This window comes from Alternaria arbusti (assembly GCF_024043155.1).
Source record: "Alternaria arbusti strain BMP 1465 chromosome Unknown scaffold_13, whole genome shotgun sequence".
Classification (NCBI taxonomy): Eukaryota; Fungi; Ascomycota; class Dothideomycetes; order Pleosporales; family Pleosporaceae; genus Alternaria; species Alternaria arbusti.
In genome coordinates, this window is record NW_026249953.1 from 187,671 (window position 1) to 209,690 (window position 22,020).

The 22,020-nt window shown below is 53.3% G+C and overlaps 9 protein-coding genes across 9 annotated transcripts; 4 read left to right on the plus strand and 5 right to left on the minus strand.

Annotated features, from left to right (window-relative positions):
* Positions 1-107: 107 nt before the first annotated feature.
* J4E86_008322 (uncharacterized protein) lies at positions 108-885 on the plus strand (the record flags this gene model as incomplete). Its single annotated transcript, XM_051448835.1, has 3 exons — positions 108-186; positions 372-722; positions 791-885. 3 exons carry the CDS (start codon positions 108-110, stop codon positions 883-885), a joined length of 525 nt encoding a protein of 174 aa, XP_051299832.1.
* A 1,165-nt stretch (positions 886-2,050) lies between these two features.
* J4E86_008323 (uncharacterized protein) lies at positions 2,051-2,815 on the minus strand (the record flags this gene model as incomplete). Its single annotated transcript, XM_051448836.1, has 1 exon — positions 2,051-2,815. The coding sequence occupies one exon, from the start codon at positions 2,813-2,815 to the stop codon at positions 2,051-2,053; it is 765 nt and encodes a 254-aa protein (XP_051299833.1).
* A 3,150-nt stretch (positions 2,816-5,965) lies between these two features.
* J4E86_008324 (uncharacterized protein) lies at positions 5,966-6,535 on the plus strand (the record flags this gene model as incomplete). Its single annotated transcript, XM_051448837.1, has 3 exons — positions 5,966-5,976; positions 6,038-6,121; positions 6,400-6,535. 3 exons carry the CDS (start codon positions 5,966-5,968, stop codon positions 6,533-6,535), a joined length of 231 nt encoding a protein of 76 aa, XP_051299834.1.
* Positions 6,536-7,087: 552 nt separating this feature from the next.
* Positions 7,088-7,913, minus strand: J4E86_008325 (uncharacterized protein; the record flags this gene model as incomplete). Its single annotated transcript, XM_051448838.1, has 3 exons — positions 7,088-7,126; positions 7,189-7,581; positions 7,665-7,913. The coding sequence occupies 3 exons, from the start codon at positions 7,911-7,913 to the stop codon at positions 7,088-7,090; spliced, it is 681 nt and encodes a 226-aa protein (XP_051299835.1).
* A 496-nt stretch (positions 7,914-8,409) lies between these two features.
* On the minus strand, positions 8,410-12,651 carry J4E86_008326 (uncharacterized protein; the record flags this gene model as incomplete). The annotated part of the gene is made up of 4 exons (XM_051448839.1): positions 8,410-9,069; positions 9,120-9,868; positions 9,919-12,354; positions 12,411-12,651. 4 exons carry the CDS (start codon positions 12,649-12,651, stop codon positions 8,410-8,412), a joined length of 4,086 nt encoding a protein of 1,361 aa, XP_051299836.1.
* Positions 12,652-13,115: 464 nt separating this feature from the next.
* On the plus strand, positions 13,116-13,664 carry AIM41 (Altered inheritance of mitochondria protein 41 mitochondrial; the record flags this gene model as incomplete). The annotated part of the gene is made up of 1 exon (XM_051448840.1): positions 13,116-13,664. One exon carries the CDS (start codon positions 13,116-13,118, stop codon positions 13,662-13,664), a length of 549 nt encoding a protein of 182 aa, XP_051299837.1.
* A 1,003-nt stretch (positions 13,665-14,667) lies between these two features.
* Positions 14,668-16,318, plus strand: J4E86_008328 (uncharacterized protein; the record flags this gene model as incomplete). Its single annotated transcript, XM_051448841.1, has 3 exons — positions 14,668-15,600; positions 15,646-15,727; positions 15,774-16,318. 3 exons carry the CDS (start codon positions 14,668-14,670, stop codon positions 16,316-16,318), a joined length of 1,560 nt encoding a protein of 519 aa, XP_051299838.1.
* Positions 16,319-17,027: 709 nt separating this feature from the next.
* Positions 17,028-18,986, minus strand: J4E86_008329 (uncharacterized protein; the record flags this gene model as incomplete). The annotated part of the gene is made up of 7 exons (XM_051448842.1): positions 17,028-17,534; positions 17,592-17,927; positions 17,973-18,379; positions 18,429-18,601; positions 18,655-18,678; positions 18,726-18,796; positions 18,843-18,986. The coding sequence occupies 7 exons, from the start codon at positions 18,984-18,986 to the stop codon at positions 17,028-17,030; spliced, it is 1,662 nt and encodes a 553-aa protein (XP_051299839.1).
* Positions 18,987-20,878: 1,892 nt separating this feature from the next.
* Positions 20,879-21,606, minus strand: J4E86_008330 (uncharacterized protein; the record flags this gene model as incomplete). The annotated part of the gene is made up of 2 exons (XM_051448843.1): positions 20,879-21,491; positions 21,542-21,606. 2 exons carry the CDS (start codon positions 21,604-21,606, stop codon positions 20,879-20,881), a joined length of 678 nt encoding a protein of 225 aa, XP_051299840.1.
* Between the last annotated feature and the right edge of the window lie 414 nt (positions 21,607-22,020).

A 22,020-nucleotide genomic window follows, 5' to 3' on the forward strand; every position in this document is an offset into this window, starting at 1 on the left:
CCCCACGCGCGAAAACGCGTGCGACGCGCTTGCCAACAAACGTGACTTTACGACAACAACCAACTTCAACCCACGCTGCTAGACATCGATCATCGGCTCATACAAACATGGCGGTCTCAATATTCCAGCGGAAGCGCGATCTTATCTACCTCATCTTTTTCCTCGTGCACCTGCCCGTAATGCTAGGTACGTACCGAGAAGGCATAGTAAGGCTGGAGGCTCTGCCATGCTGCAATAGCATAGCAAAATTACACATACGATGACCTGATCTTTTGAATGATCTTCTCTATCAGTCGTTCCGATGCTTCCGGACTTGATACATCACACCACCGCATTCATGAATGGACTGACCAATACTAACTGAACAACAGCCTTCGACTTGACAGCCTACTACCCAATCCAAATAAAGCCCCTTTGGATGTCTTCGCTCCGCGACTGGTACATATCCACATACGGCGACCGCTTCTTCTACAACGCCCCAGCCTGGTTCCCCGTCCTGACCTTCCTTGAACTTGTCTACCATCTCCCCCTGACTCTCTGGGCCATTCCTGCCTTGCTGCGTAACGATCCACGCATTCCTCTCGCTCTGCTAGTCTTCGGTCTAGAGACGAGCTTGACGACGTTGGTTTGTCTCGCGGAGATGCTGAGTTGGGAGGAGTTGACGTCGGTGCAGAGGGGCGCGCAGGGGCTGGGTGGTATGTATGGAGGGTATCTGGCTGCTGGTACGTTTTAGTTTCCATTGAACTCTTCATGGAAGTTGTTTGAAGGCAATGTAAGCTAACGCGATTAGGTATTTTCATGTCGCTAGATTGCTATGCGAGGCTTGATCAGATGATTGCGAGGCAACATCGAGGATTGGAGCCAGTGACGAAGAAGAAGTTGTAGAACCGTGAAACACTCGCGGGGAACACCCAATGCTGTGGCGATAATTGTACCCAGCAGTCACTCGGTATACCCGGGAGTTTGGGTCGTGTACCGTTGCCACGTCGGACACGGGCGCTGCACTGCAATCTTTAGTGTAGAAGAGGAACAGCGGTGGTACCAAGTACGTAGTGCGCTATAGTCGATTAGCGATGGGTGAACACTAAGGCTTTCTCACCGGATGTAAACCAGGCGAAGAGACGAGACATGATAGAGAGGAAAGGCTCTGCTCGACTCAATCTTATCCACTAAACATGAAACTACACAATACGTCACTTCACTTAGGAATGGACACACGAGAGTGATTTAGTCATAGTTAGCATTCGAAAAGCACACTAGTCGTACACCCATCCGCCCAATTTGACCTAATGATACAGTACAGTAGCGTCGTTATACCCAAGCGCCATGTGCTCCACCAGCATTGGACGCACCATTCCCGCAATACCGATCCCAAAGCGTATGTCTACCGTAACGCCACACCCGAAACAGCCCTGTATCATATACCAACCGCCGGTCATAATCGTTATCCTGTAGCCTTCATACGTATCCCAACGCCAAAATAACACACAAAAAACACAGCACAAACATGCCAGCGAACAGACGTTATCTCAACACCCAAACAACAATAGAAACGCAAGGAAAGCGATGTGAGGGGTAAAGCCTCGTACGACACGTCCGTTTTCGTGGACACCGCTGATTGGAGGACATGCCACTGCAATCTACCGTAAACAGCATCTGAAGAGCTTTGTCGGGCTTCTTGAGCGACTCGACAATATCGGTAGTAAGGCAGCGAGGGTGTACAGACTGCACAACAGACTGGTTGAGGGAACCAGTGTAACACATGGCATATGCGACTGGTTTTGGGCCGCATATATCGGTGGGCTGCACATGTGTTCTCGTGGTATGCGTCGACGTGGTACAGGTCTCGATGCGTTCCTTCCGAAGGGGCTGGACGTGTCCACCGGTCTATGTTGAGGAATGACCGGGCGATGTTGACATGCGCAAAGGCGCTACCGTTGGAGAGGGGAGAGATGTCGCTTTTGGAATACAGAAAATATCGTTTTGGAAATATCAGGGATATGAATGGAAAGCAAATACGACCCGAAAACACTGCGCTTTTTTTTGTACGTTAGTAGAATATCTTGACGATCTTTTCGTCTGCCTCCTCTTCAGCCAGCATCCATAGCACGTTGACCTTTTTGGCCGTACCGCATCTCTCTTCGAAGTCGTCGCCTAGCTTCATGATGCAGCTAAAAGCTAGACTCCATCCGTTGACACCAGCGGCGTAAAAAGTCTCTGCAACTGCAGCCTCGCGGCTACCACACTTGACAAGCTTGTAGATCTGGCGGCCATTGAAGTGGGCGCCGTGAATGAAAGGATCGGCTGCTTGGCAGGTACTGAACACTAGACAGTAGACGAGAGGTGTGCTTTCAAGTGCTTCTGACTTGGCCTCAGTACATTGGTGACATGTCCCGGTGTCGTAGCCATCATCCACGGGATGATCAGCAACACACTCAAATATGTCGTCGTCGGTCGGTGTCGTCATGGCCGCTGAAGCCCACACTTTGGGCGTTTCAAGACTCACTGGTCTGGCATTGTGTAGAGGGAGTAGTTCACCCGGTGCGCGTCGATTTGCCTCGAGCGTCTTGACACTCCTGAGAAGCGCTTTGGTAGGCTTCTCGTACCAAATTTCAGAGCTTCCGTACTTGATAAGCCACTCGTACTCTTTGTAGTCTGCCGCACTAGCCGGATGAAGTGTCATGAAGACATTGCGTCTGAATGGCCCGATGCGAATTACACGGCTGGCGAAGTCGGAGATGGACTCGTTAGAGTACTGCTCTTGGATGAACTGGTTCGGGGTGTACACTTCCTCTCCTACACTGCATGGGTTCATGGTCAATGCGGGCGGAGGACCGGGTGGCGGGGGCGGGGGCTAGTATTGATCAGCAATGCATTGATCTGACCGCGTTCTGAACATACTGGGGGAGGAAGTGCTGAGGTCATCATCGGAGCGTTCATGAAGTCTGGTAATCCTGGTGGAGGTGGAGGCTGCTATTGTCAGCTTACGAGCATCCCGCAAAGGGTATGTGGTAGATTGCATACAGGAGGTGGAGGAGGAGGCGGCTAAAGTACACAGTCAGATCAAGTTCTCGTTCTCTGGAATGGTTTCGAACTTACTGGATGAGGGATCTGAGAATTGAATCCTCCGGGGCCAAAGTGACAATCAACCGGCGGTGGCGGCGGTGGTGGTGGTGGTGGAAATGGAGCAGCTTGTCCTGCAGTAGACGCCCCCAGACTGCTTTCTTCGTGCTTCGTCATATCTTCACTTCGTGTGTCCGAACTGAGAGACCAATCTGAGCCCTGGCGTTGCCGTGATGACCCACTCTCAGTCATCCGTTCTTTCATGTCCTCCTCTATTGGTATGGATGGAAGATTGCGTTCGGAAGAGCCGTGTTCGACTGGAGAGGAAGGCATCTCTACGGCAGAACGGGCCTCTTGTTGATACGGATTGAGATTTGCTTGTTTGCCGTTTGGTCTGGGTTCCGGAAGCGGTCGGGAAGACGAAAGGATGGGCATCGAGGTTGGATGCTCAACAAATACTATCTCATCAAATTCCATCTCGTAAAGCTATAGCTTTGGGGGAAACACTGATGGCTAAAACAGGAAACCGTCCTGGTATTTATGAAGAAGATTGTTGTACGGTATCAGTCGAAGGCATGCGCGAATAATAGAGCCGGTTGGATCACCAGGCTAGAGGACCGAAAGTTTGGGAAGCTAGCAAGTAAGTGAAGTAATTCAGCCAGCGCAGGTAAAATCGTGGTCAAATTGCGTTGTGTGCCTAGAAAAAAAGCAAGGCACAGGTAGATATTATGCCCGGTGTCCTGTGGCTCAAAATGGGCCTCCCGTCCTCAAATCGGGCTGGCTATACAGCCCTTGCAAAAGAATCGGCGATTGAAAGACTTCCGAACAACTTTCGATTACAGGCATGTGGCGTCGATCAATTCGCCAATGTCCTACGAAGATTGTAGCACTGTTGTCGTACATGTACCACTCATCCACTGTAACGCTGAGCGCTTAGACCATGCCCTCGAAACCACCTGTCTATTCCCATTGATTTGATGCCTTGTCAACGAGGCTATAGAAGTACTGTACGAGGTTACGCACGGCTATGGAGCTTCGTGCAGAGAAGCTGTACTCGACCCTGTCATTCATCGCTTCACTTCGAGTGAGCCCAAAATACTCATCTCGGCTGGGCGATGACCGGCCGCATTTCGCCAAGATGATGAACCAAAGCTGACTAGGGTATCTGCAGATAAGGCCAATAGAGCATAATGATCGTATGCAGAATAAGGTTCGCAGTGTCTGGATGTTACCCGAGCCAGTAATGACGAGAGTCGAGTGAAGCAGTCGCTCATTATCGTACAACTTTTTTGCGGCTCCGCACGCATACTCGAAAGAACCGCGATAAAGACTCGAATCCTCTTTGCGAAGCATCTGGGAACGACGAGGCATCCCCTCGCCAAACAAGCGGTGAAAGGATAGGCCATCTCTACATTCTTGTGAAAACGAGTGTCCAATCCAATGGGCTGGTTGGAAGCAACCTTGATGGTATTGGACGCTCAAAAGTCTAGCACCGTACCCTGGTGCTATGCATGAAGCTGTGTATCTTATCCATCCTGTAGCATGTGATGCCGATACCTGGGGTCGGCTACAAACGAGGGGCCGAACATTGCCGATGCGTTCTCCGGATCTCGTCATCTTGAGGTCCAGAAATCGCAAACCAGCAATTGCATGGGTGAAAGGGAACCTGCCCCAGATGTGAGGGTGCGCAATTGCCCTTCGCCTTTGCAACATTGATGTGAGCCGCCCCTGGAAACCTTCCTGGACGGTCATGCAGACGCCGACAGCCACATGCATTCCATGTCACACCGCGTTATCGCTTCTGTACGCTAAGTTTGTGACCACCACGTCGAATGACTCGATACAAGGGAAGACGTATTTGTAGCCCTGAATGTATACAGCTCCGATATGCGGAACGTGGGGAGTTTCCAGTGTCCCGATGTACGGTTTTGTGGACAAGGCTGTCGGATGCAGGTACCATGGCTAAGTAGCCGAGGCAAGGCTGAGTATCCTGGATGTTGACCGGAATCGAACATCCATTTCCAACCTTCCGAGTCTCAGTGTGGCTCATGAATACTCAACATGGAGGCCCAAGTAAGCTCTCCCAACGACTGCCCTAGGCGTTCATCGTGCCTTAGTTGGACTGTGACCGAAGCCGCAGGTCCTCTGTCCAGGATAGTATCGCCCAGGGCCAGGGAAAGGCTCAACGAAATATAGCCTGAAGTGATCCAGAAGGTCCAGATTCCCGTTAAGGCCTCCAGTCAGATTTTTGGCCAAGCTTGCAAAGCAAACTGATGAGAAAGTAAAGCAAGGAAGAAAGGGAGAGGAGTGCTCGTAGGTAGGAGTACGAGAGACCTTATAGACATGGAAACCCTGAGACATCAGACAAGATCAGGAGATCATGGAGGTGCTCCATACTTTTTGAGAGAAGAGTGAAGCTGACAGGAATGTAAAATGAAAAGAAGTGAGGCGCATCGATATTGTGAAGCATAACGATCTCCATGCTGGGCATGCTCGATCGGGCAAGAACGCGCAACGGCGGCAAGAGAGACTTGGAAACACGCGTAGGAGTTTTCTATGCCAGATGATCGCTACAGCGATAAGGAGGCGACGCAAGGAAAAGTTAGAAGGACTTGATGTTCAAACAAAGACTGCAGGACCTCGGAGCCTACTCCAGGTAACCATGTGGATTCCCACGTGACACCATCACGACGCGCCAAGCCTGGAAGCACGATCCGTAGCGTCATCGCAAGCTCGCAGCTCGCGACACCACGGCGAAGCCATCTCCACATCACGACATCCGCTCCCTCTACACGCACTTCACCATCCCCGAAGGTCGAACAAAACCTGACCGCCGCACCGCCACACGCAAACCCCCATAAACCATCTCACCCGCGCGTCACTTCCCAAACCACGACCTACAATGGCGAACGGGTCAGTTCCGCGATCCGCTTAACGCAGCTCTCCAGCATGCCAGCCACTAACATAACCCCAGCTGGGCACCAATCATCGGCCTCATCGTCACCGTCATCTTCTGCGGCGCCGCCTGGTTCCTAGCTCCTAAAGGCGAGAACCAAACGTACGTTCCCACCATCTCTTCGTCCAGCACAAAGTCACCACCCAAATCACCACCCGCACCCCCAAAGCCGTGTCTGCGCGACGAGAATGAGAATGCGCGAGAGAAGCTGCTAGCAGTGTGCAAGAAGCGCGGTGCAGGCGATGGGAGACGAGTCCGTTTCAGCAATGAGCATGAGACGAGCGAGGATGTGGACATCAACATCAACGACAGCGAGCTAAGACGAGCATTTTGAGATGCAAGGAGCAAGAGAGACACATTGGGCTAACTCCATCGGACAGGGTCTGGCGATCTACACTCGTTCTCTCTGCCGCGGCCATGTATATCATGTGGGCGATTACTTTCCTCGCACAACTTCATCCTCTTATCTCGCCTGTACGAAACGGTCTGCGACCGGAATACAATGGAGGGCGTTAGCGGAGCTCGACTGGGGATGCTAGACGCGCGGGGAATAGGCATTTGCACGTTGAAGGAATGATGGCTTGGGGTGGCTTGGACAAGACGAGATATAGGAAGCAGTAGGGCATATGCTGGAGAGATGCATATTGCTCTAGCAACTGCGTCCTGTCTGGCTCCCGTATCGAAAGCCATCGACAAAGGACGACGAGAGCAGTGCATTGCCGAATACTTGAGCGCATGTGTATAGTTGGCTTTTGGGCGTACTACGGAGTCTTTCTCGATTTGTACAAATATCAATTGGGGTATTATTGCTTTCCATCCAAACAAAACGCTCATAACCAACTTTCCCAAACCTCAATATGCCTTCAAGAAACACTGACCGCACCACTTGCCCACTCCCAAACACCCCCCAAAACAGTCCACTCCCTCCAATACCCCTCCCACCCCGTCCCCAACCCCGCCGCCCTCAAAATCCCCCATCCAACCGCCGTCCTCAGCCCCGCCCCTATCCCCACCAACACACCCGCCCTCACATACCCACAATCCATGAGTATCTCCAGCGCCGCAATATTATTCACGATAACCGCCCAACTCACCGCCGTAGCCGAACTGGGTAGATCGTAGTCCCATATAATAAGCAGTATAGGAAACAGTTTCGTGCAACTGCTAACCAGCAGCGCAGTCGATAGTGGTGTAGGGGAGTCGAAACTGGGTATACATCTCTGCCACAAGCGGCGGAGTGTGCGGCTGGGGAGGCGGGTGGCGTCGAAGGCACAGAGGAGGCGGATGGGGAGGTGGAAGGCTAGTGTGCAGAGGGTGACGAGGCAGAGGAAGAATAGGTATTGGAGGCCTAGGGGGTGGGCTTGGAGGACTACGGCGTTTGTGATGCCGTCGTGGGGTGCGACGAGGGGGCTTGTTGATGTTGTGTTTAGGGCGGGTGAGGAGGGGGAGTAGGGTGTTGGGTGGTAGGGCGATGTGGGTGGGAGGGGCAGTTTCTCGATGCGCGCCCAGGTTAGGTAGACGTCGAAGAGGAGGAGGAGGATGCCGAGGCGGAGTATGGATCGCTGGAGTTATGTTAGCGACTATTGTCTCCTCTAGATACCTCCCCTCACTCCCATCGCAAACCCCGTAAATCGGTAATACGTACATCAAACCCCAACCGTCCCTCATGTTTCCCCAACCGATTAAACAGCAAGTGCCGATACACCTCCGCTTTGATCAACACGAGGTCGATGAAGAGGACTACGAAATCGTGCTCGACGTATTTGTCCGCGAATTTCTTGCATACAGGGCATTGGGTCAGGCGGACGCCTTTGCCGAGGGCGCGGTCGTCGGCTTTGGAGTAGGTCGTGTAGAGTGTGCGCACGGGGGTGCGGCATGAGATGCAGATTGGCATTGTGTGGGGGTTGGGACGGAGGATCGCGAGGTATGGAAGAGAGGTTACATGGCGTGGCGATTCGGTCGGAAGTGTTTGTTCGTCGCGCTGGAAGCTGTGGGATGTGGGGTGGGAGTGTTAGAGAAGATACGCAGAGTGACGATGCTTGGGAACGCGTATCGATACGGCGTTAACGTGAACGCTAAAGTCCGACAGATCGCCAGTTCCCAAAGCTCAAAAGTCTCACAGGTCCTATCAAACGTCTTCCATTATAATACTTCATTCAAGAATACGCTAGCCTTGATTATGCTCCGTCTTCGTCTTATGTCCTACAAGATGGGTTCAAATGCTTTTTACGCCAGTCACCCCTCCCAATACTCATGCAACCTATTCAACGCCTCGCGCTGCAAGAATGCTAACGAAGAGAAACAACCCAAAATACACAATCATCGCTTTCTGTATATCTTCACAACGCTTCATCCGTGGCTCCCTCTGCTCCTCCTAAAGTTACGTCTTCTCAGCGCGCAGCTTCCTCAAGAACGGCACTTAGATCCCGAGCACGTTGGATCCATGCCTGGTCGTCCATGTCGCGCCCCAAAACGTCGCTGCTCAAGATAATACGCATCACCTCTGCAAGACCAATGGCGTTCTCAGGACCGCCGAAGAGTGCACCGGTTCGTCTGCTTACTGAACCCCATTGCTCCACAAGGTAAATAATCCACTTAACGAGCAGCTTGCGGTTTCGGCCAGCGAAAGGCTGTTCTTGCGCGTACCAAAGCGCTTCCAGCGTGGCGACTAGGCTTTCAAAAGGCGCATTAAGTTTGAGGAAGACGTCAATCGGCCATGTAAGGTTGCTGTTGAGTGCGAGGTTCTGCGCATTCGGCGCATTGGCATCGTGTACGTAGAACTCGAGGTCGTACTGGAGGAGGAGTTGTAGCACGATGTTGACGGGAAAGACGTTGTCGTTGAGGTTGGTTCGGTGACCAAGGTCCTCGACCTTCAACGCGACAATTTCCCAAGGCGCGCCCTGTCGGTCGGCGAGAGCGTTCCGGTGAGTTTGGTCGATGAGGTTAGTCCATGTCGATCGAATGTCTGGCACGCTGCGGTAGTCGGCGGCGTGGTATATCAATAGACATATATCGTAGTATGCTGCTTGGTCGGCGTAGTCGTGGTAAAGCTAAGGCATCGTTAGTCAAGTCATCCCCAAAGAATTCTGCAATAACGTACTTCGTCAAGCGGGTGGATCTGGCCGTTGAGGTGGGCGATGACATCCTCTCTCCGCTTACCGGAGAGACGCTCGTCGCCCTTGATCCTCTGTAGCACATCGTCTTGAATGTTGGCAATGTCTAGGTGGTCGGTGATATTTCGCAGAAGCTCCTGTCTTGATTGCCTGTTGCGGACTCCATTCTCTGCGAAACCATTCATCCGCGTCGAAGCATTCGCCTTTGCGCGCGACAAATACTCGATCCTCTTTTCCAGCGTCAAGGGCAGGGTGCTCTTAGCAAGTTGGTATTGTGTCTCAGCAGCGCTGAGGTAGTCGTTGTAGTGGGCGTAGTAGCGCCACAACAGGTCCGCATGCGCGAGGTTCGTCTCCGAGCTTTGGCGCAGGTAGTCGACAACGAAAGGAGAATTGATCTCAAGCAACCGCTCAGCCCAGCCGTTCTGCATGTACCAGTCGTACAGGTAGTTTTGGAAGACCTCGTCGTCTGAGTTGTTGATTTGCTCATACGCTTCATGCTTGCGGCGTGTGACCGGGGAGATGACACCGTCGGGCACAGGGCCCTGGGTGTTGTAGGCGTGGTCTACAGCTTCGATGACTTTGCAGATCAATGTGTAGCAAGAGGCACGCTTGTCAAAGTATTCTCGACGCGCGTCATTCGGATCGACGTTCTGTTCGCTCTTGTCTCGTACCCAAGATAGAGCTTTGTTACCACGGTCCCACTCTTGCGCAACCTTCAAAGCAAGTCTAATAGCACCTAAATATCATATTAGTAGTGTAGAAGAGTGGAGTGTCAGTCAAACTTACCCGCATAGAACTCGAGCTGAATGTACTGATTGACTGTAGCAGCCAGGTTTTCGTAACTCAGACTCTTCGCCACTTGCTCGAACAATCTCAGACTGTCGTTGAGCAGGATGCGCCCACGTTCGGCATTCGCACCAGAATCGGCGGCCTTCTTCAGACTCTCCTGTGCCTTGAAGATGACGACGTCGTCTGAGCTACAGAAGCTGCCACACTTTCTCCGCAGGGCTTCAGCAACAGATTCGACGTTAGAACCTTTGGCGATGTTACGGTTCACTATAGCCTTGACCAATTCCCTTGCAAGCTCTTTGCCCTCTTTGACAGAGAAAAGGCCTTGGAAGGTGAGTTGACGCACTCTCCCCTGTAACTGAGGATCCGGCAGAAGAACCAAGATATCTTCTACGCGCTCCTCAAAGAGTACCAGAACGAAAGATATGCCTTCAACAATGTTGTTGATCATCTGCAACAAGCTAGTAAGCGCTCTGTTCTCGCCCTGAAGCTCAACCTCTTCTTGTCGCGATGATGCGCGTCCAAGCGCCTCTGGACCGGCCAGACCTTCAATGAAGGACCTGTTTGATTCGAGGAACTCTTGGAGTTGAGCCAACGAGCGTTGCACTTCCTGCAACTTGGTGATCGGATGTGTCGATGTGAGAACAGGCCCGGTGGGAGTGACAGCCTCCGTAATGATCGGCGTGTTCCAGATTGAACGGATAATGCGTGACACGTACATGGCGATACCATCGTGTCTTGGTGAAGCGCGGACATTCTCCACACTCAAGCCTTCGACGGTTGCGCTCTCTGTCAAATGTGCTTTGCCACCAAATTCGATGAACACCCTACGAGCGAAGTCAATGACCTCGGGATCAGTGACCTTCGCAATCCGCGAATCAGGTCCCACGTCCGAGCCTTGACCGCACGCAACCGCCAGAGCGGTGGCAGAAGTCTCAGCCAGGCCATACTGCTTCGCCAGCTTGCGGATGTCGCCTTCAGCACCCTCGTGACCTCCATTCTTCACGATTGAAGCGAAGATATCCACGAGCCTCCTTCGTCGAACTGTTTCGATACCGGCTGATGTGATGATGGCGTATTCACTTAGGGGTTTGTCGAATTGGGTCGAGAGCTCATTGCCAAATCCGAGAGGTTCATTCCTCGCTGAGAAGGGCTCTGACACCAGACCGATATCCTGCACTCTGCCCATGAGTTCTGTGAACACACCGGTTTCAGTGTATCGCGGGGGTTCTGAGCTTTCGCGCTGGCCCAGCAATCCGGAGTGTGGTGCCGAGACGAACATGTGGTGGTTCTGATCGTTTGGCGCTAGGAGGACGAAAGAGAAGAACGCGCCGGGCGCGTAACGGGTTGCGACAGTTGTCTCTCTGAGGTATCTCGACTCGAATCCAACCGCTGTACCACCCTGGTATGGCTGTACCTGAGTCGAATTGCTCTGCTGCGAAGGCTGACCGTCGTTGGGCGGGAAGCGGATGTGTCGTAGCTGCATGCTGTTAGGAGCGCTTGTGCTGTTCGAGTTCCACTGCCCTCCAGACGTTGTGCTTAAATACAGCCTACAGCCAGAGGATGTGATGGCCATTAGAGACAAGTTGTCCGCTTCGGTGCTAGATATGGGGGTTAGGCCAATAATCTGCATCTTGTCCAGTACACCAGTGGGCCGCACAATATGTCCGCACATTGTCTCGATTTGTGTTCGTGTCCGGGTGAGGGAGCTCTCCAAGACGTTGGGCGCGCGCATGTAGTAGACCTTGATGGTACCGTTGGTGGAAAGCGTGTATAGGACGTTCCGGGTATCGTCAATCACCATCTGCTGGATGCCAGCCTGTTGCGTGGGTCCGTAGAATGGTAGTGTGGGTAGCCCAATGGAGGTCGTTACGTGGTTCGTCTTGCTGCACTTGCTGGAAAACCACTTGTCCTCCTGCTGGTAGTTCAGCTCGTATACGTCCTCGGTCTGGCCGTCACCAAAGAAGATGCGCCCCGTTGTTGACGAGCCGGCAATCGCAGTCACGTTGATCTTCCTGACCGAGGTCGACAGTCCCGTCCGATACATTGTGATGCCATGAACGCCCTCGGGTCCTCGCTGGCATTCCACCGCTATCAGGAAGATGTCGGATACGGTCGCGACTACAAGGAGGTATTCGATGGTGCCAACAAAGACACCGGGACGCGGCTTGACGAGCTTGACGCATGTGATGTTGCTGGGTTGCTCTTCGAAACCGACGAGTTCAGGGTTCGGATGTGTGTAGTCCCAGAGGTAGACCTGATTGTCGACGACGACCCAGGCGTGGTTGATTTCGGCGAACAGGCCCATGCTCGTCGACATCTGCGTGTGGTCCACCTGCTCAAAGACGGCTTCTGGGAGTTTGTAGGACCGCAGTTTCTGGAAGGGCGCCCAGGCTGGGCTGTTAGGGATCTCATACTCGCCCGAGATGCCCTCTACACGACCTTGTTAGCATCTCACCCAGCTTCTGCCGCTATACCTGACTACTCACGTCCAATGTACGCCTCTAGCGCGGGAAACCTGTTATCCCGATCCAGCATGCTGTTTATGGTCCGCGATGCGCGATCGATGGGGCTCTCGGCGGGCGGTGCAGGCAGCGCTTGCTGTTGCTGCGGCTGTGGTTGCGACATGGAGCCAGTTCGTGTGAAGCCCGGCCGGTTGGGCGCGGGCGTGTTGACGAAGGCGCCGGGGGTGGGGCGTTGCGGCGTCGCGGGCGCCATCTGGAAGGCCATGATGGATTGCGTGTAGAGTCGAAGGGATGCGCTGGTCGTGGCCCGGGTGAGAGCGAGCTTCAGATGGAGGTTGGGGGAACGCGCCGGTGAGATGGCGTGCACATGAGCTGCGCGCGGATGCGTCGATGAAATAAAATTAAGAAAGGCGCGCCGAGAGAAAGATCAAAAGGGTGCTCTGGCGCAATTGCGACGCTGAGGCTCAGGTACAAGCTGCAAAAGTGACGGCGGTCCACAACAAAAGAGATGCTTGGCGCGCAGGGATGCTAGCTGTTCGCGTCTGAGCGCGTTGGTAGTCCAAACTTTTGTGCTTTCAACTTTCCATGTTTGGCTGACCACGATTCGTTACTCAACATATTCGCAAGCCAGCCCATTACATACACCGCCTGTGGTCGCTCCTTCTAGTTGCAATCGCAACTGCCTCATACGACTTCTACACTACAACGCAACAACACTCATCGCCCACCATGTCATTATTCCGCACAGCAATGCTGCAGAGGCAGCTTTTCACTCCCGCCCGCTCTCTATGCGTTCGCTACTCGTCTACTTCCACGTCGGAAAATGCCGTACTTCCTCGCCTTCAATCCGACCTCAAGACGGCCATGCGCGCAAAGAACAAGCCTGCACTAAACACAATCCGTGCCCTGCAAGCCGAGATCATCAACGCATCAAAGACTGCCAAGCCAATCGAAACCGATGGTGCCCTCTACTCCCTCGTTCAAAAGCAGATCAAAGCCTCTTCGGCCTCGATTGAAGAGTTCCGAAATGCTAAGAGGGAGGATCTGGTCGAGAAAGAGCAGGCGCACTTGGATGTGCTGAAGGGCTATGCGCAGGAGATTCCGCTAGTGGAGAACAGTGAGGTGGACGCGTTAGTCAAGAGCGTGATCGAAGGAATAGAGGAGGGCAAGAGGAGCTTTGGCAGCGTTATGGGTAAAGTCATGGGTGGTCTCAAGGGACGGCCTTTTGATCTAGAATATGTCACCAAAAAGATCCAAGAAGCTGTTGGAGCCAAATAAGCCACACGATGCGCTGGGTGGGATTGGACGGATTGTAGCATAACTGTACATCTATCATGTAGACTACGGACTCCTCTCCAAACGAGGTAACGAAAGAGACGGCCAGATTACGACACCGAAGAGCATCCGTCATCGTCGATTATTGCTTTTCCGTGGGGTTAGCAGATCCATCATTATGGTACACACGTTCTTTGCGGGGTATCGCTACCATCGGTCTGTAAGCCTCCGGAACGTGGCAGCGGTGACAACCCAACATCGAAAAGTTTCGCCGAAAGCGTTGGGAACGTCTGTTCCCTTTGAAGCCCAAGCCGCAGCGTTACAACGCTGTGAGCAACCGTGGCTGAGGCTGCGCTAGGCGGTGAACTGCGCCGCGGTCCGCTTCCAAGCTCGTGCCCTGACGTCACCGCTTGTCAAGACTTCATTCTGCGGACATGCATCCCATCCAATACGGCCGACGACCAGGAACTCACGGTAAGGATAGCCTGGTGTCTAGAAAGGCCCTTTGGGCAACAAGACCAAGTATTTCCTCTCCCGATCATGGCGAAGAAGATGTCGAGATCTCACATGACGGCGGAAAATGCCCAACATCAGCCCGAGTCCACATTGATTCACATGAAACTGAACCATGGGGAACTCCGCGACAAATGAGAAACCATGTAACACCAGGGGTGCGTCCCTCCAGTCATGGCGCCGGTTAGCGCCCAGTCCAGATGCAGCCCTGGCATGATGCGCGAGCGCCGATGACGAAGCCCGTCGCGAATCCTGCATCTAAAGTTGGTCGCACCCACCCACCACCAAATCTCCGGCAGGCTTTGGATCCAAGACACTTATATTCTCCTGTGTCCGCTTGTTGCGCCGCCGTCAGTCTGTCGCATTCCCGTTGCCGTGCTTCCTAGCGCACACCTTAATCTCTTGTGACATCTTCCGACACATAACCGGCAGCCCCGCATCATACCTACTCCTACATCACCACCCATCGACGAGCCGCACCTGACTATCCAACATGTCGGCGTACCGCTCCTCAACGGGCAATCTGGATCGCTTTGATGAGCCGCCTCGTGGCGGTCCCCAGCGATGGGATCGCGACAGGTTTGAGAGCATGCGAAGGGGTCCTCCTCCTCCGCCACCACCGGGCGGAAGTGTGGCTGGCGGTAGCAGCCGTGGTGGTCGCGACGATTACGATCACTACCGCTTCCAGGAGCACGATCGTTTCCCCGGAGGCCATCGTGACATCGATTTTCATGAAGACCGCGCACGCCGAGGTCCCGCTGTCATGGAGAGAGAACGCTACCACGAAGAAGATCGTTTCGAACGCCCCCATCGCCGCGCTCCCTCTGAACTGTTCCACGAGCCGACTCCTTCCGAGATTGCCAACCAAGCGCTTGCCCCCTACCGCCGCAGGTCCGTCATCGACAAGGACATCAACATCGATATCGACATCAATGAGCGCCGGCCAGCCCCTCGCCCGCCTAGGCCGTCACGGCCGCAATTCATGCGCCGTCAATCATCTCTCGACACTTTTGACCGGAAACCCCTGCCGCGCTATGGCGACGTAGAGAGGTACGAGAGATACGAAGACCACGAGTGGCGTCCACCAGCCAACGTTCCCATTCCACTTCCCATTCGCGAGCGTCGACGATCACCACCTCGTCGTTTCCACGAGGAAGATGACTTTGAAGAGATCCGATACGACGACCGTGGCGGAAGGGGCCGGGAACGAGAAGACTACCGCGAGGTTGAAGTTCACCGCGAGAAGAGCCGAGTCCGAAGAAGCAAGAGCGTAGCTGCCAAGTCAACACGCAGCTCTTCAATCTCCAGCTTTGAGGAAATCCAGCCTTCCCGAGCCACCTGGGGCAAGAAGGGCAAGACGAGACTTCCCAAGCGCCTGGTAAAGAAGCAAGCCGTTATCGACCTGGGCTACCCATTCGAGGAAGAGGTATGCCATCCGCACGTATTACTGGAATGTCACTAATTTTAGCAGGACGACTTCATCATCGTTACCCGAGCACTCGAGAAAGAGCACATCGACGAGGTCATCAAGATCAGCGAGAACTACAAAGAGGGTACGTATCCGCCAATATCCTCACAACCCTTTCTAACCGTGAGCAGAGAAAATCACATACGTCTACGAGGAGAAGGTGGAGGATGCCCCACCGCCACCACCATCCGTTGCACCACCAGCATCAGTCGTCGCACCTCCACCACCACCCCCTCAAGAATTCCAGCCTCCGCCCCCCTCCGTCGTCCACGCACCTCCTCCACCCCCACAATCAGTATACCAACAACCCCCACCCCAAGTAATCTACGCTCCATCCCACCACGCGCCAACCGTCTACGCCCCCTCAGAGCGCGCCCCCTCCCCCTCCATCCACGAACACGAGCGCTACGTCGAAATCGACCGCTCAGCCGCCATCCACGGCCCCGCCACGGCCTTCCTCCCCGAAGGCCGGCAACTCGTGCGCCGCGACGACCGGCGCTCCGAGCGCGAGATCCGCGACGAAATCCGCTTCCTCGAGGAGGAGCGCCGCATGCTCAAGTACGAGCGCGAGGGCGACCGCGAGTATGAGTTTGTTGAGCGTACGCCCCGCAAGGAGGTTATGCGCGTTGACAGAGACCGGAAGGGTAGGTTAGCCCTTGTTCGCTCGGCCCATTAGCCACTTCTTGAACGGCTCGTTGATTCTTCTGGTAGTTCTGGTTCGAAAGGATAAACCGAATCCTAAGATTGTGGCGTTGGCTATGGGGGCGCTTTCTTGAGCTTGGGGTTTCAACACGATTTTGGAGTGGAAAAGTGGTTAGGGCATCTGGATGCTTCTATCTGGAAAGTTGGGGGTGGGTGGAAATGGGGCTGTTGGTGCAGCATTTTCTTCTTCATGGTTTTTTTATGAGTTACGGCCGGTTATTTGGGTCCTGCTTCTTCTTCTTCTTTTCTCACGCTCTATTGCACATGAGTACTATTTTGGCTTTGGAAGGCGCGCATATACAGGCAAATATCATCATGCTATGAGTTATGTATGATAACGAATGATTATGACCACAACTTTTCGTTCCAATCGGTGTACAGTGAGTGAAGTTTGGAAGGGGTTGTCTAAGCTAGGGTAAAGAGGCATTGGCAGATCTTCAAGGCCTCATAGACATGAAGCGCAAGGTACATCATATTGTTCTTAGGTTATGCCGGGTTGGTGGTATGTTCAGTCTATCCCACGCTTTTTGGAAGCTAAACCGTAAGCCTCCACGTCCCAGAACTTTTCAACTCACATATCTACACACAAATACCAGCTATGTGCCATGACCGAAGCGTTCCTCTGGCACGTCCCAGTGCGAACTGATCTTACAGGTGCCAGATGGCTTCACTCCGAATCCCCCTCATAACACATGAGGATCCACCTCCACTATCGGCCCAGTATACGACTTCTTCGCAAACAGCAAGTAGTAAGCCACACTAAACGCGGCCACCGCCCCCGTCACCACACCCGCCCAATTCATATTTACTAGATCCGGATGGGGCTGGCTAGGCCAGAAGCTGAAGAAGATGATGAGAGTAAGGTAGCAAATAGCAACAACATTATTCGCAACGCCCCACGCGCCCTTGAGACGCCAAGGGCCCCAGGTCAGACTGCGGTCGTACGCCTCGTCTACTTGTGCTTCGTTGAAGATGGTGAGTGAAGAGTCCGGGTTGTCTAGGTCGCCACGGACGCGGCGCCAGAGGAGCAGGCCGATGGCGAGGAGGTAGGAGAGGTAGAAGCCTTCTAGGACGAGGGAGATTGTGCCGTTGAAGGCGGCGCTGTTGCCGATGTTGATGAGGGCGAGGAGGGCGGCGAAGACGGTTACGACGAGGATGGAGATGACGGGGATGGTGCTGCGTTTGTCGATCTGTGGGGTGTTAGTGGAGGGCTCTCAGGTTGTGTGTCGATCGAAAGGTGTACTTACTATGCTGAGAGCGCGAGAGAAAGGGAGTCCGCGATCTCGGGCGAACGACCATGTCATGCGCGATGCAGCTGCAAGGCACCCCATCGCACTGCAGAATTCGAGTAGGACGATAATTGCAACCATGACTGTAGCACCGGCCTCGGAACCGACAGCTTGTGTGAAGATGCGGAGGAAAGGCGCGGTTGTCGCTTTTTGGTCGTTGAGTAAGTCTGTGATATTGTGGGCGCTGAAGAGAACGGCGAAGAGCATTCCTAATGCCAATGTGCCGTTGATGACAAGACTGAGAAGCATTGAACGTGGAACGTCGGTGCTGGCATTTTTTACCTCTTCAGACATCTAATTCGTTAGCATTGAAAGACAGATTGGGAATGCTGAGCTTACATGGACGACTGAGTCTGTTCCGACGAATGCCAGAGCATTGCCCTGTAGTCCCACAAAGAAGGCCAGCGCCTGCGTGCTCCACTCTCCTTCATTGTGAAACATCGTGAAGATCTTCTTGGCCGAATTGTGGCTCGATGGCAAGTAGATCAGTGGCACTAGGATGCCAAAGAAGCCAAGGATGTGGACGATGAGGACGACGACTTCGATCGTGGGAAGCGCCCCGCTTATAAAGACGTTGATGAAGACACACAAGAGCAGTATACCCCAGAGGAGAAGTGTACCGTGCCAGCCTTCGCGGACATATGTGCCCTCGAGATCGTTCAGACTGACCAACTGCAGGATCAAGTCGGCTACAAAGTAGCATACGGAAGTAAGAGCTGCGATCCAGCCAATGACAGTGAGCCAACCTAAGACGATTAATATGATGAGAATGGCTTTGAAAGTGGACGAACATACCAGTCACGTAACTGAAGAACTTCCTGTGTGAGCGCGGCGCCAGTAAGGAGACCCAGTGATACTGGCCACCAGCAGTCGGAACGGCGCTCGCAAGCTCACCAATACAGATGAAGACGGAGAAGTTACCCAGCCAAATCAGAATGAAGCCGTAGATGAGGCCAGCAGGTCCGCCGCTGTAATCACATCGTCAGTGGCTGCCGACTTTCTTTAGAAATTAGGTACTTACTTGTGGAAGCCTATCGAAAAGATACTGCCATGACGTCAGCGAAGTAGATGGTATCAATCACATTAACTTACACAAGCAAAGTCTCCCAAGTGCACATCAACCCGCAAGAGAGACCGGTCATAGACACCAGTCCGAAGCGACGCTACCATGATCAGACCGGATAAACATATTGTCAACAGTGAGCATACCTTCAACACCTGCTTCTTTCCCACTTTCGCCAATTCATATCTGTCGTTGTCGAACTGCCGGCCTTTGCCTTCCGAAATGGAGCCCCGGCCCCTCAGCCGCAGAGGCTCATGGTTGAACCTCTGTAGTTCGATATGCTTCTCCATGATAGCCTTGGTTCCAGCTTTCCAATCCGCGGCGTGTTGAGCAACAAGACGGATACGACCGCAGTACGTAGTAACAAATGTTGAGCAAGCAGGCAGATCAGAAAAGGAAAGAAGATACCCAGAAGGTGTGTCGTGATACAGGACGCATGCAATGCAAGTAAATCTCGATATATATCTCTTCCAGAGGTAACGTGCGCCATGTGTAGATGTCCACGGGTGGATGCGGTAGTACAGTGATCGCCGGCAAAGACGGTAGTGAGGTCGGTCCAGGAGGCGGTCGCTCGGCAATGCAACTAAGCGTCCGAGTGAAAGACACCAAGCCAACGTTTCGCACCGCAAAGGCAGTTGTAGGCTCTCCGCAGTGACGGCGGCAGCTCGCAAGTCGAGGTATCGCACTGCAGTCGTAGTTTCAGAGGGCACCCCACAGTGAAACGGGCGTTGATTGGTGCGTCGGTCGCACCCATTGGGGTGCCTAACCTGCGGAAAGCGGTGACATGCATTCCTGCAGACCCTTGTTCGCATGTATTAAGTGTGGTAGAGGCGAAATTAACATTCCCCGGTCTTCGCGTGTTTGTCAAACGGCATGGTCGATGCTAGAACGGACAGATGCGTGTTTGCACCAGGGCGTCGCGCTTTGCATATGCCCAAGAAAGAGGCGTTCGTACTTCCCGAACTCAGCAGTAGATCATGATGGCTTTCAATCGCGAAAAGGGGTTCAGAGCGTCATTCGTCTTTGCATGTCACTCAGCGTGCAACATTGGGCCGCCGTAGTCTCCCTTCGGCATGCTGATCGAGGGCAGAGCATGCGGCATGTGGTCACAATAACGGCTGTCATACCGTTGTAGTCGAAGGCATAGACCTCCCGGCAGATTCTCCGTGGCACGAATTGGACGATGAGCGGTGCGGTGGTTGGGTAATGAGGGAAGACGGAGGGGGTGGCTCCGGGGTTCATTCCATCTTGTGTGAGGCTAGTTAGTAATCGGCTGCCCATGTGGGAAGCCGCCTCCTCCATCCGTGCACGCATTCTCAACGGCTATCATGACGCATCGCGATATCTGTTCCAGCATTCCAAACGAGTCATGTGGTGCTTCTGTGTCCTAGAGGTTCCATGCGAGCAGAGAATGCGTTACCTGAACACAACCAGGCCGATCTCAATGTGGCGTCTAGCTATTCTGTATCTTGCACAGAGTCCACTACAATCACCTGCACGCCTCAGCGTGACTCTCAGACATCGTACTATTGTTGGGAACCTGCGCAGATGCAGTTCACGCGTGTTGCATCTCGATCTACTCTTGGAGGCTGACATATGCAGCCACAGGCATGCCGCGTTACATCTCCTAGTAGGAGTCCAAGTGCGGCATGCTATAGGGGGCGAAAGCCCAAAAAGGCGCACGACTTCCTGTTGACTGGAGCAAGCGTGGGGCTAACTTGAATGCCGGACTTGGTATCGGGCTTGACCCTCCTCACGTGCAAGTTATGCTCATTCAAGGCTCTCTAGCCTATGAGCAATTTGGACTGGGTACCTGCAGCTAACTGGCATGTCAGTTCTAAACCTCCAGACGGATAGTTGCAATTGGAACCAGCTCACTAATCTTCAAGGCTGGAACCCGGGCGTGAGCCATGCGACGATTGGCACTGCGAAACGTCCGCACAGATGCGAAGGCCCACGGAGATACCACATTGCCGGAGCGTTGACTGTAATCTCACGCGTATGATGTCAGAGTGTTCAGGCATTTCAACGTCGACGCTGGTGAACAGACGTGTCGTAATTCTTTTGATACAGTGAATAAATCATGAAGATCGTGCAGCATTGGGTTCGTTGGATTTCAGCACCAGATCAATGGGTATAGAACTCTTGATGCTACCGGAAAAGCATCTCTACCGAGCGAACATCAACGCAAAATCGCAATCTCATCACTAGAAGCATCGCCACGCTTTGCTCCCACGTCTTCCCACTCTGCACTAACAACAGTAGTCTTCAGGATCTTTGGAAAGCTTCCCGTACTTGCAGTCTCCCATCTTTTGTCATCCCACCGCTTCTCGTCACCATGCTTGTGATGTACAGCTGTTATTTCAACATCCATTTCACCGTCGGGTCGCGGAGGGCCTCCAGGGATGCCCGATGCAGAATTGGCATTTGTCGTTCTACTGTGCGAGAATATTGGTAGAAAGCGTTTGAGCCCACCACCTTCCACCTGACTCTTCCGACTATGTTTTGTTCCGCCACCGACTTTCGAAGCTATGCTGGAGAGCTGGTACGAATTGCTTTTAGTGCGCGAGTAGCCGTGCTTTGTGGTTGTACCTCGGTGTCGTATCGTGTCGGTACCGTAGAGGCCTGATGGGACATGCTCCAGGAGCGGTCGTAGGTAGGGTACGCATGATGTTAGGATGGTGATGCACTCAATGATCTGGGTGAGAAGTGTCCATGTCCAGAGGTCTTTCGTCGGGTTGGGTGAAGCGAAGCCGTGGAGGAACGCCATTTGGGCGGCAGTCGCTGCGATGTCTCTGTGGCGCATTAGTAGAAGACTCCTATGATAGTTATATGCAAAACTTACAGTGATCGTGCGCCGAAGAACGTCAGGATCGTAACTTTCTTGCCCGTACTCATTTGTAGCGTCATGATTACGTGAACCGGGAACAGTATGAGCGCCAGATCCGTCAATATGTTCACGACGCCCACGGACTGCCAGAAAGCGGCCTCCTCAAAGTGTCAGCAATGTCAAAGAAGACGGCAGAATTCTTACATACCAAGTCGAAGCATCTCCCCCCTCTCTCAAGGAAGCGCCATGGCTCTTCAGCGCCGCACTGAAACGCAGATACAAGTCCGGACAGGATGCTCCAAGAAGCGATGAAGACGGTGAGAAGCAAGCCTAAGGTCCGGTGTAGTTTTGATGCGGTCAGAATCTTTAGAAGCGAGATGATGGACAACTTTGCGAAACATAGAGTTGCGATGTAGAGCAGCTTGTTCGCATACTCGGCCTACAAAAGAACTTAGCAGAATATTCATGCAGTCAACGGTCACTCAGCCGCTTAC